The following is a 13681-nucleotide window of genomic DNA, read 5'->3' as shown; positions in this document are numbered from 1 at the left end:
GAAATGCGGCCCCACGTGGTGTCTGGGAAGGTGGGATGAGGTTGGATGTGCAGTAAATGCCAGCAGGAGGGAGAGGAAGGGAGAGCTGCAGGCCAGGCGGGGTCTGTGCTGCTGCTATGTGGTGGCCCAGCCTCAGGCTGCTGAGAGCATCAGCCAGGGCAGGTTTTGGAGCTGCAGCTCTTGGGGCTGAGCACAGGTGCCAGGATGAAACTGTGAAGGGCAGGGACTGGCCTTGTGCCTCCATCCTTCTGGCTGTGACATCCCTAAGGAGCAGCGTGGCCTTAATCTCCTTAAAATGCTGCCAGTCCTGCCTGGGAGATGTGGCAGGAGGTCAAATCCTCCTGCTCAGGTGTTCTGAAATGAAATTCAGAGCAAAAACAAACTGAAAGCCCCCAGTTTACAGTCCCAAAAGTGATTGTTTTGTACTGTCAGGGGGTACAACGGAATATTTAGTAATCCCACTAAGGAAAGCTCTGTGCCACGGCCTCCCTGCCAATCCCTGCCCTGTTGGTGTCAAATATTTCATGTTTTGTTGGTTTCCTGACAATATTTGTGTCAGGCAAACACACAGCACTCAAAACACACCTAGTTGTCCGTGCCCTCCAGACAGGCAGGTGAAAAGGTGACTTTCCTGAAGATGGTGGTTTTTCATGCAGAATGGAAGGAGCAAATGTGTTTTAATTTGAAATAAGAGTATTCCCTTCAGTGAGAAGGGCTGTCCTGCTGATGATGTCCTGCTCCTCGCTCCCAGCACGATGTAGGAGGAATAGCTGGGGTTTGGTTTATTTGGAAGTGTGTGGCCTGGAGCACTTGGATGCTGGTCCTCAGTGACCTCCCTTTACCTGTGAATGCCCAACCCATTGAAAAAGTAGCTCCTTTGGCCTGATCTTTGGTGTTAGGAACCAACCTGGTGGGAACAGAGACACCACAAGCGGCATCTTACGCTGTGTGACTTCTCCTGGAGATCTGTTGGAGCGGGAGCGCTGAGCCCTGAGGAGGCTTAGGTTGGAATTCACAGGAGGAAAAGAGGAGTCTTGGACCGGGGGAGCCAACCCCAGGCTGTGGTTTGTGTGTTGCAGAACGAGCCCGAGCCAGCCATGCGCAAGAGCTACCAGGCGGTGGAGAGGGACGGGGAGATCATCCGGGTGCGCGACACCGTGCTCCTCAAATCCGGGCCCCGCAAGAAATCCATGCCCTACGTCGCCAAGATATCGGCGCTGTGGGAAGACCCCAAGACAGGTACTGTGCCAGGAGAGAGCCTGTGTTGCCTCTGTGCTCCACAGAGCGGGCTGGAAGCAGGGAAGGGATGGATCTGGGGAGAGCTGCAGGCTTGGGAGGGTACCAGGGGATGGAGAGGAGATGAGCTCCGTGGATTCCGTTTGGATTGTTCCAGGAACTGAAATGCTCCTTAATCACTAGTCTGGGACTGATAATGGAAATCTTGCTGGATGTGAAAGCACATAATATCTGCCAAGTGCCCATCTTAGCAGCCATCTCCCTTATTATTCCACTGCAGCAAACTTTGGGGAGCTGCTTTTTGCTCCAATCCAACATCTGGGCTGGGAGCTGGTGGGAGCAGGGACTGTTCCACAGCAGCTCCTGGTGGACCCCCATAGAGGTGGTGATGGGAGCAGTGGGGGTTTATGCTGAGGACTGGCAATACCTGAGCCAAGGAGAATGAGCTAAATGTTGTAAACTGCAAGTCTTCCTTAAAAAGGAAATAAAAAAAAATCCCAAGAAATTCCATATAAAACACATAAATCCAGGTGTGGTGAGGCCCATCCTGGTCATGTCATCACAGCAGCAGTTCTGACCTGAACCTGGGAGTCAACGCTGTGAGTTGGATGAGCATCTTTTCCAGCTTGTGTGCTGAGTGGATTCTTTTTCCAGGTGGAAACGTTTGATTTTTTTTTTTATTTTTTTTTTTAATCCCTCGGGGGTTTTTTGGGCCCAAACCAAAAAACCCTTTGGATCCTACAAGAAGGAGGAGGTGAAGGTGTAGTGGGAAAGCCACGTGACCGACTCCAGGCTGTAACAAAAGGACACCTAGTTCAGCATGAAATATTTATCACTCACAGCTGCCTCTCCCTGGGCGCTGTGGGAATGGAGGCAGCTGGGAATTGGTGGGAAAACGCTCCCAGAAAACTGCGGGTTGACGTGTTTGGATGGGTGTTGTTGCAGGGGAGCTGATGATGAGCCTCCTGTGGTATTACAGACCAGAGCACACTCAGGGAGGCCGCAACCCCAGCATGCACCAGGTGAGTCCGGTGTGTTCCTTACGGGGTCTACTCTGCTGAGTTTTAGTGTTTCTCCCTTTAATCTGAGAAAATTCCGTGTATTAACTGAAAATTCACTATGGCTGTTACCTTAGGAGTAAGGAAGAGTGAGTTTCTGCTGAATCAAGATCAGATGCTGTTCCAAAAGGCTGTTCTAATTCCCACAGAGCTCCGTGCTCCTGCTGCCATTTTGCAGGACACTGGAGTGCCTGTAGCATGTGCTGCCTCTTAATAAATCCCTTAATCTGCTTCTGAAAAGCGAGTTAGTTTTGTGCAGGAACGTGGGTGCATCGTCCTTGCCCTGTAGAGGTTTATGAGGAGAACTAAAGTCTGGCTCAAGGATGCCGTGCCAGGATAATGGAGTTGCTTTTCAAAGGAAAAACATGTGAATCACTGTGACTTCAAGGCTTGCTCTGCTTTGCATGGGCTTGTGTTGGGTGACAGAACAAGCTGGTTTTACCTGGGAATGGAGAATTTACTGCTGTTTTCAACACAATTTTAAATACTTGGTGCTTTTCTCGTTTTTATTCCTTTTTTAGATAGAAAGGGGGGGAGGGGGTGAGAGCAGGACTGGGGAGCAGCCAGGGAATTGCACCTGCCTGGTTTGCAGGGCACAGGTGAGTTTCTAAACCAAAATGTGCTACTTTATAAACAAAAGGTGAGTGTATCCAGTTGCACTTTAGTCCAGGGAGAATGCCAGGAGCAATTAAGCCAGGCTTTTGCAAACCTGCTTAATTACACAGGCCTTCAAACGAGAGAGAGCTTGAGCTGAGGGCTGGGCTGGGCTTGCCAGAGGTGGCTCAGGGAGTTTTAATTTAAGGAGCAAACCAGAACCCCAAGGTGCAGAAGGAAGGTGTGGCATTCCCAGTGTTCCTCATCAACCCTGTCCCCAAATGGTCACCCTTTCGTTGAGTCTTCCCTTCCAGCCTCCTTCCTCGGGGCTGGGAGCAGAAACGGAGCCTGCAGGGAATCCTTATTCCCAGAGATCATCATCTCTGCTGATCTAACCGCACCTGGAATTCTTTCCAGTGGCTCCATCCAGGTTGCCCCATATTTAACTAATCCTGCCTGCTGCAGAGCCAAGTTCCCTAAATTACTCTGGGAAAAAATGAAGGGGAGTTTGCCCAGAGAAGCTGTGGCTGCCCCATCCCTGGGAGTGTCCAAGGCCAGGTTGGACAGAGCTTGGAGCAACCTGGGCTAGTGGGAGGTGTCCCTGCCCATGGCAGGGGGTGGGACTGGATGGGCTTTGAGGCCTCTTTCAACCCAGACCATTCCAGGATTCTATTCCATGATTCCAGAAAAGACTGTTGCTGTTTCTCTCGCTAAAGTAGCCTTTTTAATTGAATTGGGATGAGGAAGGGATTCCTTTAGCTGTGATATAGAGGTGGATTAGAGAATCCAGGAGGACAGGGGAGGCCGAGGGGTGCAGCTGGCTGTGGCCTTGCTGCTGGAGAGCTTTGTAACATTGGAAATGCCTGGGATTTGGGCACTAGGCCTCACAGAATGTGTGCTGGGCAGGGATAAATGATGGGAGACTCTGCTTTGCTCACGTGTTGCTGGATAAAATTCTGGTGCACAGGAACACATGGAAGGTGTCCGGGTTGTGTGGAATATTGGCCCTAAATTTAGAGTGTTTGCTGTGGGCGTGCTTTGACTCCCCGGTGAGGGGCCGGGGGAATGTGTGGGGCTGGTCCTGGCCGGCGGGGTGACCTCTTCCTTCCTTCCCTCCCTCCTGCAGAACGAGATCTTTGCGTCCCGGCACCAGGACGAGAACAGCGTCGCCTGCATCGAGGAGAAGTGCTACGTACTGACCTTCGCAGAGTACTGCAGGTAGGTGGAGCTCTGGACCTGCTGCTCTTCCAAAACCTCCCCTGCCTCCAGCTCCTCTCGCTCTTCCCGTTTCCAGCCATCCCGACTGTCCATCCCGGCCCTGCAGGCTGTGGTGGGGCAGAGCTGGGGGAGTGACACTCGCTCTGCTGCAGGCTGAGGGCTTCTCCCACGGCGGATTCTTTGGTTGTGTAGAATAATGGAATCGTTTGGGTTGGAAAAGCCCTTGGAGATGGTCAATTCCAACTGTTCCTCCACATGGCTTTTAAATCCCTCCAGGGATGGGGACTCCACACTGCCCTGGGCAGCCTGTTCCAGGGCTGGACAGCCCTTTCCATGAAGGAATTTTCCCAGTATCCAACCTAAACCTCCCCTGGCACAGTTTGAGACCATTTCTTCTCATTCTGTCCCTTGTTCCCTGGGAGCAGAGCCCGACCCTCCCCCAGCCCCCCCCTCCTGTCAGGGACTTGCAGAGCCAGAAGGTCCCCCCTGGACCTCCTTTTCTGCAGGCTGAGCCCCCCCAGCTCCCTCAGCCACTCCTGCTGCTCCAGCCCCTTCCCCAGCCTCTCATGCTCCCATCGAGGGGCTCCCAAGCGTTGGTGCTTGTATGTGAGCAGTAAAAACAGGGGGGTTACTTGTTGTCATCTTTGGTGCTGTACAACATGCGCCAGGATGGAAATATAAACTTGTGCTGCTTCCTGGAGCTCAGGGGGGGATAGAAAGCAGGAGTTCTCCTTGAACAAAGCTTCGTTCTCCTTCACACTCCATCCCTTCCCCCTTATCCTTGGGAGTCATGGTTGTGGCTTCCAGCAGGTCACAGACAGCAGGAGAGGGACTGAGTTCATGGTCCTCAGCACAGGAAGGATGTGGGCCTGTGGGAGCGAATCCAGGGGAGGCCACCAAGGTGATCAGAGGATGGAACAGCTCTGCTGTGAGGAAAGGCTGAGAGAATTGGGATTGTTCAGCCTAGAGAAGAGAAGGCTCCACGGTGACTTAATTGCCCCTTCAGTACCTGAAGGAGCCAACAGGAAAAATGGAAAGAGACTATTTACAAGGGCCTGGAATGACAGGACGAGGGGGACTGGCTTCACACTTACAGAGAGAAGGGTTAGATTGGATATTAGGGAGAAATCCTTCCCGGTGGGGGTGGTGAGGCCCTGGCACAGGTTGCCAGGAGAAGCTGTGGCTGCCCATCCCTTCAAGTGTCCAAGGCCATGCTTGGAGCAACGTGGGCTAGTGGAAGGTGTCCCTGCCCAAGGCTGCAGGTGATACTGGCTGAGCTTTAAGGTCCCTTCCCACCCAGACCGTTCCAGGATTCCGTGATAACTCCTGTGCTCCGATTGCCCTGCAGATTTTGTGCCTTGGCAAAGCGTCGAGTCGAAGGGATCCCGGGCAGGAAAACCATCATGGTTCCTCCCTCGGAGGAGTATTCCACCCCTCTGCACCGCAAGGTGCCCGAGGACACGGACCCCGAGCTGGTTTTCCTCTGTCGTCACGTCTACGACTTCAGGCACGGGCGCATCCTGAAGAACCCCCAGTAGGAGCCTCCTTCCGCCGGAGCGTGGCGGGAACGAGCCGATGGTCCGGGACACCTGGGCACTCCCGACTCACCTCGTGCTGCTGCAGGTGGGAGCGCCCAGCGCTCCGTCCTGGGACTCGGGAGCGCGCGAGAGGAGCGGAGCCCGCGGAGGGGAGGCAGCGGTTGAAAGCACAGCACTTCGTTTAAAAAAAAGCATAAATGAAAAATATATACGTATAAAATAAATATATGTATATAGATATAGGGATTTGCATACGTAAATCTATATCTATATATGTATCTAGAGATGCATCTATTGGTAAGGTTTGCAGGGGATAAAAGGCAGGGAGCGATGCAGAGCCACGGTCGGGAGAGGCGGGAAGGTGCAGGAGGGATGTGGCGGGACAGCGTCGAGTCCGGCTGGGACAGGTCGGGGGGTTTTGGTGGGAACTAAGCCCAGTTCCTTGGCAGAGCACAGGAGAGTCTCCTTTGTCTCACAGGGACAGACTCTGAGGATTCTCAGTGGGTGAGAGCTTCTTCAAAATACAGCTTTGGGAGCTGCCTGGATGCAGAGTGGCCTTGTGTCATGCTTGGATAGGTGTTGCTCCATCAGGGGAAGAGGTGGCCCCTGTTCTCCCTTGTCTTTCTCCTCCCCTCACCTCGCTGCTCCAGGATTCGCCATCTGGACTAGGGCTTGGAGCAGATGGAGCTGCCAGGGTCACAGGTGTTACACCCCAGTGCAGGGTTAGAGCTGGGCCTGTCCCAGGTGTCCTGACTGTGCCCAGAGGGTCTCGTGCCCCATTCTCAAAGCCCAGCGCCCACTGGTGCATGTTGCTCAGAAGGTTGGAGCTCACAAAGTGGGCTCTGCCAGTGAGAACCACGTTTCCTCTTTTCCGAGTGTTGCTCTTCCTCTGATGGCTCAGGGGGCCGTGGGTTTTCCCCTTCCTTCCCAGTTTGTTTCCTGTAATGTCATTTACAGTCCCTGCTTATCCCCGTGTGTGTGTGCAGTGGGAAGCAGCCAGAGGGGGGAAGTGGCAAACCCTTTTCTTGTGTGTTTTTGGCTTGTTTAAATTCCCCTCCCTCCCAGCGTGACTGTCCTGATCCTGGGCCTGCTGTTGAAGCCATTGGCAGCCTCCCTGCTCCAAACTCATCCTGGTGTCCGAGCAGGCTCACCAAAGTGGCTTTGTGGCTCCTGAAAGGACCTGAGCATCGGGAAAGGTTCGCATGGACCAAGCGGCCCGAGCCCCGCAGGTCCTGCCTCTTGCCTTACCTGTACAGATCCCGGATGGCACTTAGATCCCAGGCAGCCCTTAGATCCCAGACAGCCCTTAGCTTATCTCAACGCCAACTTGGAGTTAATCCCAAAGCAAACCAAAGGACAGCGTCAAATCCCGGGGAGTCCCTGCCCCAAGCTGGGAGCCCAGCCCGAGATTGCACTACCGGACAGAAGGAGAACCGAGCCCGTGTCACCCAATTCCTGCTGGTGGAGCAGCCCACTGAAATGAGGGATCTGCGTTTTCCCAGTCTTCTGGGGCTTTTGGAATGGTGTTCCGTGGTGGAAGCGTCCATTCTGCTTTAATGTTGTCCTGTCAGTGGAAGCAGCATTCCCTGCATTCCCTCGGGATGCAGGGCTGGTCTCCTTGCTCCGACAGCCACCCGCCTGCCCGGCCTGAAGAGAGAACCCCACAGCATCCAATCCCTTACATGGAATAGTCTGGGAATGCAGGAGTTCTCCAGAGATTTGCTCTACATACCAAAGAGGGGACTGTGTCCAGAGATGATGGTTTGAGGGGATGACAAGCCTGGAACCCACCGTGATGGGTGGGCATCTCCCTGCTGCCGGTGGGCGATTCCCACTGGAAAATTCCTGTTTATTCCCTCCTGCACAGCCCAGGGAGAACACACGGCTCCGGCAGGTGGGATCCCAGGTGTGCAAGCAAAAAATTGGCAGGTGAAGCATCTCCTCTCACTTATACCTCAAGATACTGTTGTTGTCAAAGGGATCACCCGGATCTCTCCTTAACAATTCTCTTGGCACTGGGGGTCTCTTGGAATGACTGGGGGGGGCTGTGTTGGGGTGGGAGGTGGCAGCACTCTGGGGACAGTCAGATGAAGGGGTGCAAGGAGGCATTGGAGGACGTGGTCTCTGCTGTTTCGTGGAGGATATGGAATGGTTTTCCCCCGTAGTTGGGAGGGAGGAGACTGGAGAAGCGGAGCTGCTCCTGCCCGTGGCGTGGAGGGAATGGGCAGAGCAGTGAGGGCAGAGCGGAGCAGCTGCACCCCAGGGTGGGCAGGAGCTGATGGGAAACCCTAAATCCACAGTCTGGCTCCATGGGGACTCCTTTGCCCCCCAGCCTGAAGCAGGTGAGCTGCCATGGCTATTTCCCTCTGGCAGTGCCATTGGACATGGAATGCTGCGAGACCCACCGGCTGGGAGAACCCGAGCACTGCTGCAGTCAGGGCCTTGGAACCTCTGAAATTCCTCCTCCTGCCCCCTCTCTCCCTGCTCCCACCTTGCCCTGACTCCTCTCCAGGTAGCAGAGAAATTATCCTTGCCCTGGGTCTGGAACGGGCTCCGACCTGGCTCTGGAGAGGACAAACCTGACTCTTCTCATGCTGAATCTGCTTTAGGCCATGGACATTGAGGTTCACGTGGTTGCTGATGCTGTTGTGCAAACAGCATGTAAATGAATTGAAATGTCTTATCCCTAATGAAAAGATTTCCTGCTTTTTTAATCTATTAGATATGGAAATATTTTTTGAAACTGAAAAAAAAATGCAGTCGGTAGAATTTAAATCGAAGCGTTAATACATGTAAAATATATTTTAGTTGATAATTTTGTAAAATGCACTTTTTTGTGTCTCTTCCCTGGTTTCCCAGATCTGTATTTCAGTGTTTACAGATGGAATGAGAACATTCCCTATTCCCTCCTTCTGTGAAAAAGATATATTAGAAGTAATTCTTAAAAAATAAATTTGAAAAACCGTATTGATTTAGAAAACAAACCAGTGCTGGGCTGTTATTCCTGTCCCTGCCTGAACTTCTTCCCCCCTGGATCCAGTGGTTGCAGGAATTAGGAGTGCTTGGGAGCAGATTTGGGTGCTCCAGGCCTTGGGGTGAGCAATCTGTTGGGTTTTCCAAGGAAATAGAACAAGTGACAGCAGGATGGGCAGGGATTGACTTCCTTTTTTCCAATCTGCTGTTGACAGCTGCTGTCAGTGGAATATTTGAGTTTTCTCAGGCAGGGAAAGGTGATGGTGGCGAAGCTTGTTTCAGCTAGGCTTTAGGAACCCTGTGGGAAGCACTTGGGAATGTTGCCTTGGAAAAGCATCTTGCTTGGAGCGCTGTCTCCACCAGCGCTTGCCGTCGGAGCGTCCCAGCCCCAGGCACCAAGTGCCACAGGCACCCCAAGGACAAGCATTCTGCACAGACATCCTAAACAGCCAGGAGGATTCCAAGTGGGAAGAGAGCAGGGAGGAGTCACCCCGCTCGAAAAGGCACAACGAGGAGCGGGATAACAGGATCGGGATTGCCTGATGGGAATGTCTGCAGCTACAGCCAGGTGAGAGCTGTCTGAGGGTGCTCACGGCCAGAGCAGCCCTGGATGGTGAATACCCCTGGGAATTCATCCCAAAACCGTGGGGACCTTGGTTGGGGCTCGGAGCCCTTCCTGTGACCAGGCTGTGCTGGGTGTCCCTACGTGTCCAAGCAGTGGGGAGGTGACGTGACCCTTGGAATCAGCTATTCCTGTGAATAATGCCGTGAGTGGATCCTTGGATGCCTGGGGAGGGAGGGGATGAGTTCTGGGAACAAAATGAGCAGAAGGGAAGAGTAATATCTGGCATGGAATTAGCTCCTAATTACAGAGAAGTGAGTGAGGGGCACATCTGGCTTGTGGGGTGGGGACGGGAACTGCATCCATAACATGCCTCAGATCCCGGCCGGCTGCATCTGAGATTTGCAGCATTTTTGCTCTCAGGTCACCTAGAGCAGGAGATCCTGAGATGGTCCCACGGGGTGAGCTGGGGCCGCTCCAGAGCTGCCTCGATCCCTGTCCCATTGCAGCCCTGCTGGCATCACACCAGTTCTTAAATTTCCGGTTGGATTTCTTCATGGGATTAGGGATTTTTGCTAGGTCCCTGTCTTTTCCTTCCTGCACCCAGTCATGTCACAGCACAGCTCCTTGCAGGGAGCTGCCAGCAGAGGTACAAACCTGGAAAGCCAGATAAAACCAAGAGAATTCCTGAAAAAGGAAACCACCACAGTGATGAAGTGAATTAAACTGGGAATTATCCTCCCAAGGAGAGGAAGGAGCTTGTCTGGGGACGTTTATATTTGTGAGCCGGTGTGGGGGTCACTGAGCACGATATTCCCGAACCCGTGGCCTGAGATTCTGCTGAAGAACCAGTTTGAGATTTTCCAGTGGGATTTAATGTGACTCAGCAGCCCTGAGGCATCAGTGAGGTGGGTGCCAGGAAGAGAGTGGAAACCTGTGCCCTGTGCCTGCGCCACAGCCGGATCCGGCACTTATCCAGGTGTGGATGTTCCCTTGGAGGGCTCTGTTGGAAAGAAAACCGAGAAAAAGCTCTTCCCAGCTCTTCCCGCGTGGCAAGCCATCACCGAATGGATAATCTGTGGCGGGCTGAAAAGTTGGGATTAATGTCAAACAAAATTGGATTTACTGTTGGAATCTGCCACCCGAGGGAGCTGCGTGGAGCCGTATCCGGCTCTCCTGGATCCTACGTTCAGCAAACTGCTCCTGTATCCTGACTGATGCTGCCAGGAATGTCCTGCTGCCACCTCGGCACGGTCCCGCTGGCCACAGGTTGTCCTTGGAGCGTCAGGAAGACGTGGGCTCACCCGGCTGGGAAGTGTGTGGCCACCGGAATCCCACCCGGCTTTGGCCAGCTGGGGATCCCACGGCGGCTCCGTGGCTGGTTTCCATCACCAGAGGTGGTTCAGGTTCCTGGCAGAGCCGACCTGCTGCGTCACATCTCCCTCGTTTCCACGTGCAGTGTCTGGAGGTGACGGAGCATCACCAGCCTTGAGGGAATTGCAGGGAGAAGGAGGCACTTGGGGCACTGGGAAGGAGCGGTCGGGGCTGTGGGCACCTCCGGAGGCTTCAGATAAGGTTCGGGCACTGGGATGAGCACACTGGGGGGTAGGAGATACTCCAAGGTCCAGGGGCTTCCCCACCTCACTCCCCACATCTCCCAGCCAAAGCAGATCCAGAGCAGCATCCAGGACTGGCTGGAGTGTCTTCCCCCTCCGGAGCGAAAGCCATGAGCTCCTGGTTGTGTTTAAGTGCTGCTTTAATGCCACTAATTATAACTGAGTGTAATTGTGCCAGAATCCATCGGAGCCAAGGGACGGGAGCTGCTTGGAGCGTCCCATTAAGGTGACAGAGCACTCCAGCGCTCGCCTGGCTCCGTCCCTGCTGATGGATGAGCCGTGCCGAGCTCTGCGGGGGCTTTGTGCCATCACCAGGGGCGGGACCAGCCCTGGCACAGTCAGTGCCACACAGGGAGAAGGGATTTCACATCCTCGTATTAACCCGGTGGCTCCAGGGACCCGAGCGTGGGCAATTCCCAGTTTTACTGTGCCCTTGTCACCCCATCCATATGGGATAAACGCTTGGCTCGCCGAGCGGGGGGTTTAGGGGGAGATAAGGGATAAATGCTCGCTAATCCCTGGGTGCCAGCGTTGGCTCTGCTGCTCCAAACGCTGCACTGGCAGCACAGCGAGCCCCTGGTGCCACTGGCACAGGATCCATCCATGGGAAACCAGCCATGGCCTCGCAGAGCCACTCTTGGAATTGCTCCCTCACCGCCTGTGTCACTCGAAGCTAAATAAAAATGAGGTTGAGCTTTTCACGTTCCACTCCAGCCACTGCTCCTGCCCTGACTGTGTATCCCTGTGGCTGCATTCCTGTGACCTTGGGATCCAGGAGCAGCAGGACCCACAGCTCACCTGCGTGGCACTGTTTTTCCAGAAACATCCAGCTGGACATTCCTGGAGGCTGTTTGCTGTGCTAAAAGCCCTCAGCAGAAAGGTAATTCCCATTCAGGAAGGGAGCTGTGCTGGGGGACTGCGTGGTGGGGACTGGCTGAGATTGCAGCACTCCAGCCTCCTGCAAACCCCCAAAATCCAGCTAAATCAGCCCTTCATACATGAATTTTCCTTAAGTTCCAAATGCCAGCCTGGAGGATGGATCAAGAGCTCTGCAGGGCCCCTGCAGAGCTTGGGGGACGGCCACCACCGAAGGCAGGTGCCACCGGAGCGGCGCTGGGCAGTGTGAGAGACCGAGGACAAAGGAAGGAATAGAGGAAAACAACGAGCCCAAAATCAGGGGAACGGAGGAGGAATCAGGTGAGCACTGGGTTGCACCGGGAAAGGTATCCAGATGCTATCCATGTGTTCCGCATGGGATGGGACCCACCGGCGTGGTGTGAAGTCACAGCGCTCGGTGCCGGCCTCGGGGTTGTAATTAATAATGGGAGATGGTGATTATTAGTTAGAGATGGTGATTAATAACAGGAGGTGCCATAATGGGGACACCTGAACTGGGATGAAGCCCAGGGCCTGGCGTGGAGCGAGGGGCTGTCGGAGCGCGGTGTTGCCATAGGGATCCAGTGGCGGCTTCTCCGTCAGAGCCTCCAGTGAGAGCAGTTAATCCATTTTTAAGAGGAAGGCATATTTAATAAAGGGAACCATTTAAACTGGATTTACAAGACACGCTGAATGGAGGCACCATTTATTCCGTGGCTTCGTATTTAATTTTAATATCTCTATAAACCTCTCCGGAGTGTTCCACGAGAACAGGCCGGAGCCCGAGCGCTTCGACCGCCCAGTGATTCTTAAAAGAAAATCAATTTAACAAGGCTGGAAAAACCCTGCATCTCCATGAATATCTTTCCGCTCTCGGAGCGGCAGGAGCACCGGAATATCCATATTAGAAAACAACAAACAGGCTGTTCTGGTGGAGAGGGGCTTTTGGAAGGATATGGAGCAAAAGCTCGGCAAAGCGAGGCTGGAAGTGTCCGGCTCTCCCATGGAGCCAGGCTGTTCGGGGTTTTCTTTGTTACTCTGCTTTCTCTGCACTCATAAATAATGTAATTAATATCATAACTTCATCAATAATCCAGCTTTTTCCCGTGCTGTGCTCACTGCTTTTCCCAGGCCGCTGCCTGAGCAGGGATGCAGCAACTGTAGGAAGCCCACGGGAAGGCCAGGATGGGGACGATGGCACCTGGCAGCATTTAGCACTCCATAAATGAGAAAATCCCAGGAACTCAGCCAGATTTCCCACAAGGAAGCAGTTTGTGGCTGTTCCCAGAGCGTTTCTGCTTCCCGCACTGGGAATGTCGTGGTTTCGGAAGCATCAAGTGCTCTGGGAAGAGCTGGTGAGAAAACTCCCCTCCTTCCTCTGCAGCAGGTAAATTCCCCTGCCCCTCAGCGCCTGGCTCAGGGCACAGAGCAAATTCCCTGGAATTCCCTTGTCCCTGGAACATCCCATTCTTATTTCCCTTGTAATACATAGGGATTGAGCTGCATGAAGCCGGCTCCGGTTTCTCCTCCATCTTTTGTGTGGTCCCTGAACCTGGATTTAAGGAGCAGACCAGATGTGTTTGGCCATCCCGTCCTGCTCAGCCCGAGCTGTGGTTTGTGCTCTACAGATGTTTCCTCACCTCCACTTAATCCCTTTTTCCCCTCTTTTTTTTCTTACACACAAATGACCCTCCCAGCAGGGAACAGCATCCTCTACTGTCCGTGGGCCAAGGAGATGGATTTCTCAAGGAGAGGACTCTGGATTGCTCAGGATGAAGCTGATTTAGCAATTAGATGTTTTTCCCTGTCCCAAGCTGGGGGGAGGGTGTTTCTCCCTATCCCAGCCAAAGATCCGTGAGTGGGGTGGGATTTGTACCACATCGGATAATTAGTCTATAAAAAGGGAATTATATGGCACGTTAACGAGCATGGTTGGGTTTTGTTCTCACCTCCCTGCGAGATGAAAGCTGGGACACCCCGTGGGAGTTGATTTCCCAAAGGGATCTCCCT

The 13681-nt window shown here is 53.5% G+C and overlaps 1 protein-coding gene across 1 annotated transcript in view; it reads left to right on the top strand.

Moving 5' to 3' along the window:
• Positions 1–8628, top strand: part of BAHD1 (bromo adjacent homology domain containing 1) — a 31333-nt gene extending 22705 nt beyond the window's left edge. Inside the window, exons 4-7 of the mRNA XM_064659981.1 lie at positions 1080–1239; positions 2182–2258; positions 4015–4106; positions 5455–8628. Coding sequence (XP_064516051.1) covers positions 1080–1239; positions 2182–2258; positions 4015–4106; positions 5455–5644 — 519 coding nt within the window. The 3' untranslated portion in view covers positions 5645–8628. The remainder of the gene's footprint in view (positions 1–1079; positions 1240–2181; positions 2259–4014; positions 4107–5454) is intronic.
• The last annotated feature ends 5053 nt before the right edge of the window (positions 8629–13681 follow it).

The sequence above is a fragment of the Pseudopipra pipra genome, chromosome 6 (genome assembly GCF_036250125.1).
Source record: "Pseudopipra pipra isolate bDixPip1 chromosome 6, bDixPip1.hap1, whole genome shotgun sequence".
In the NCBI taxonomy this organism is placed as follows: Eukaryota; Metazoa; Chordata; class Aves; order Passeriformes; family Pipridae; genus Pseudopipra; species Pseudopipra pipra.
Note: the sequence above shows the minus strand (reverse complement) of the source record. Positions and strands in the feature narration are given on the sequence as shown.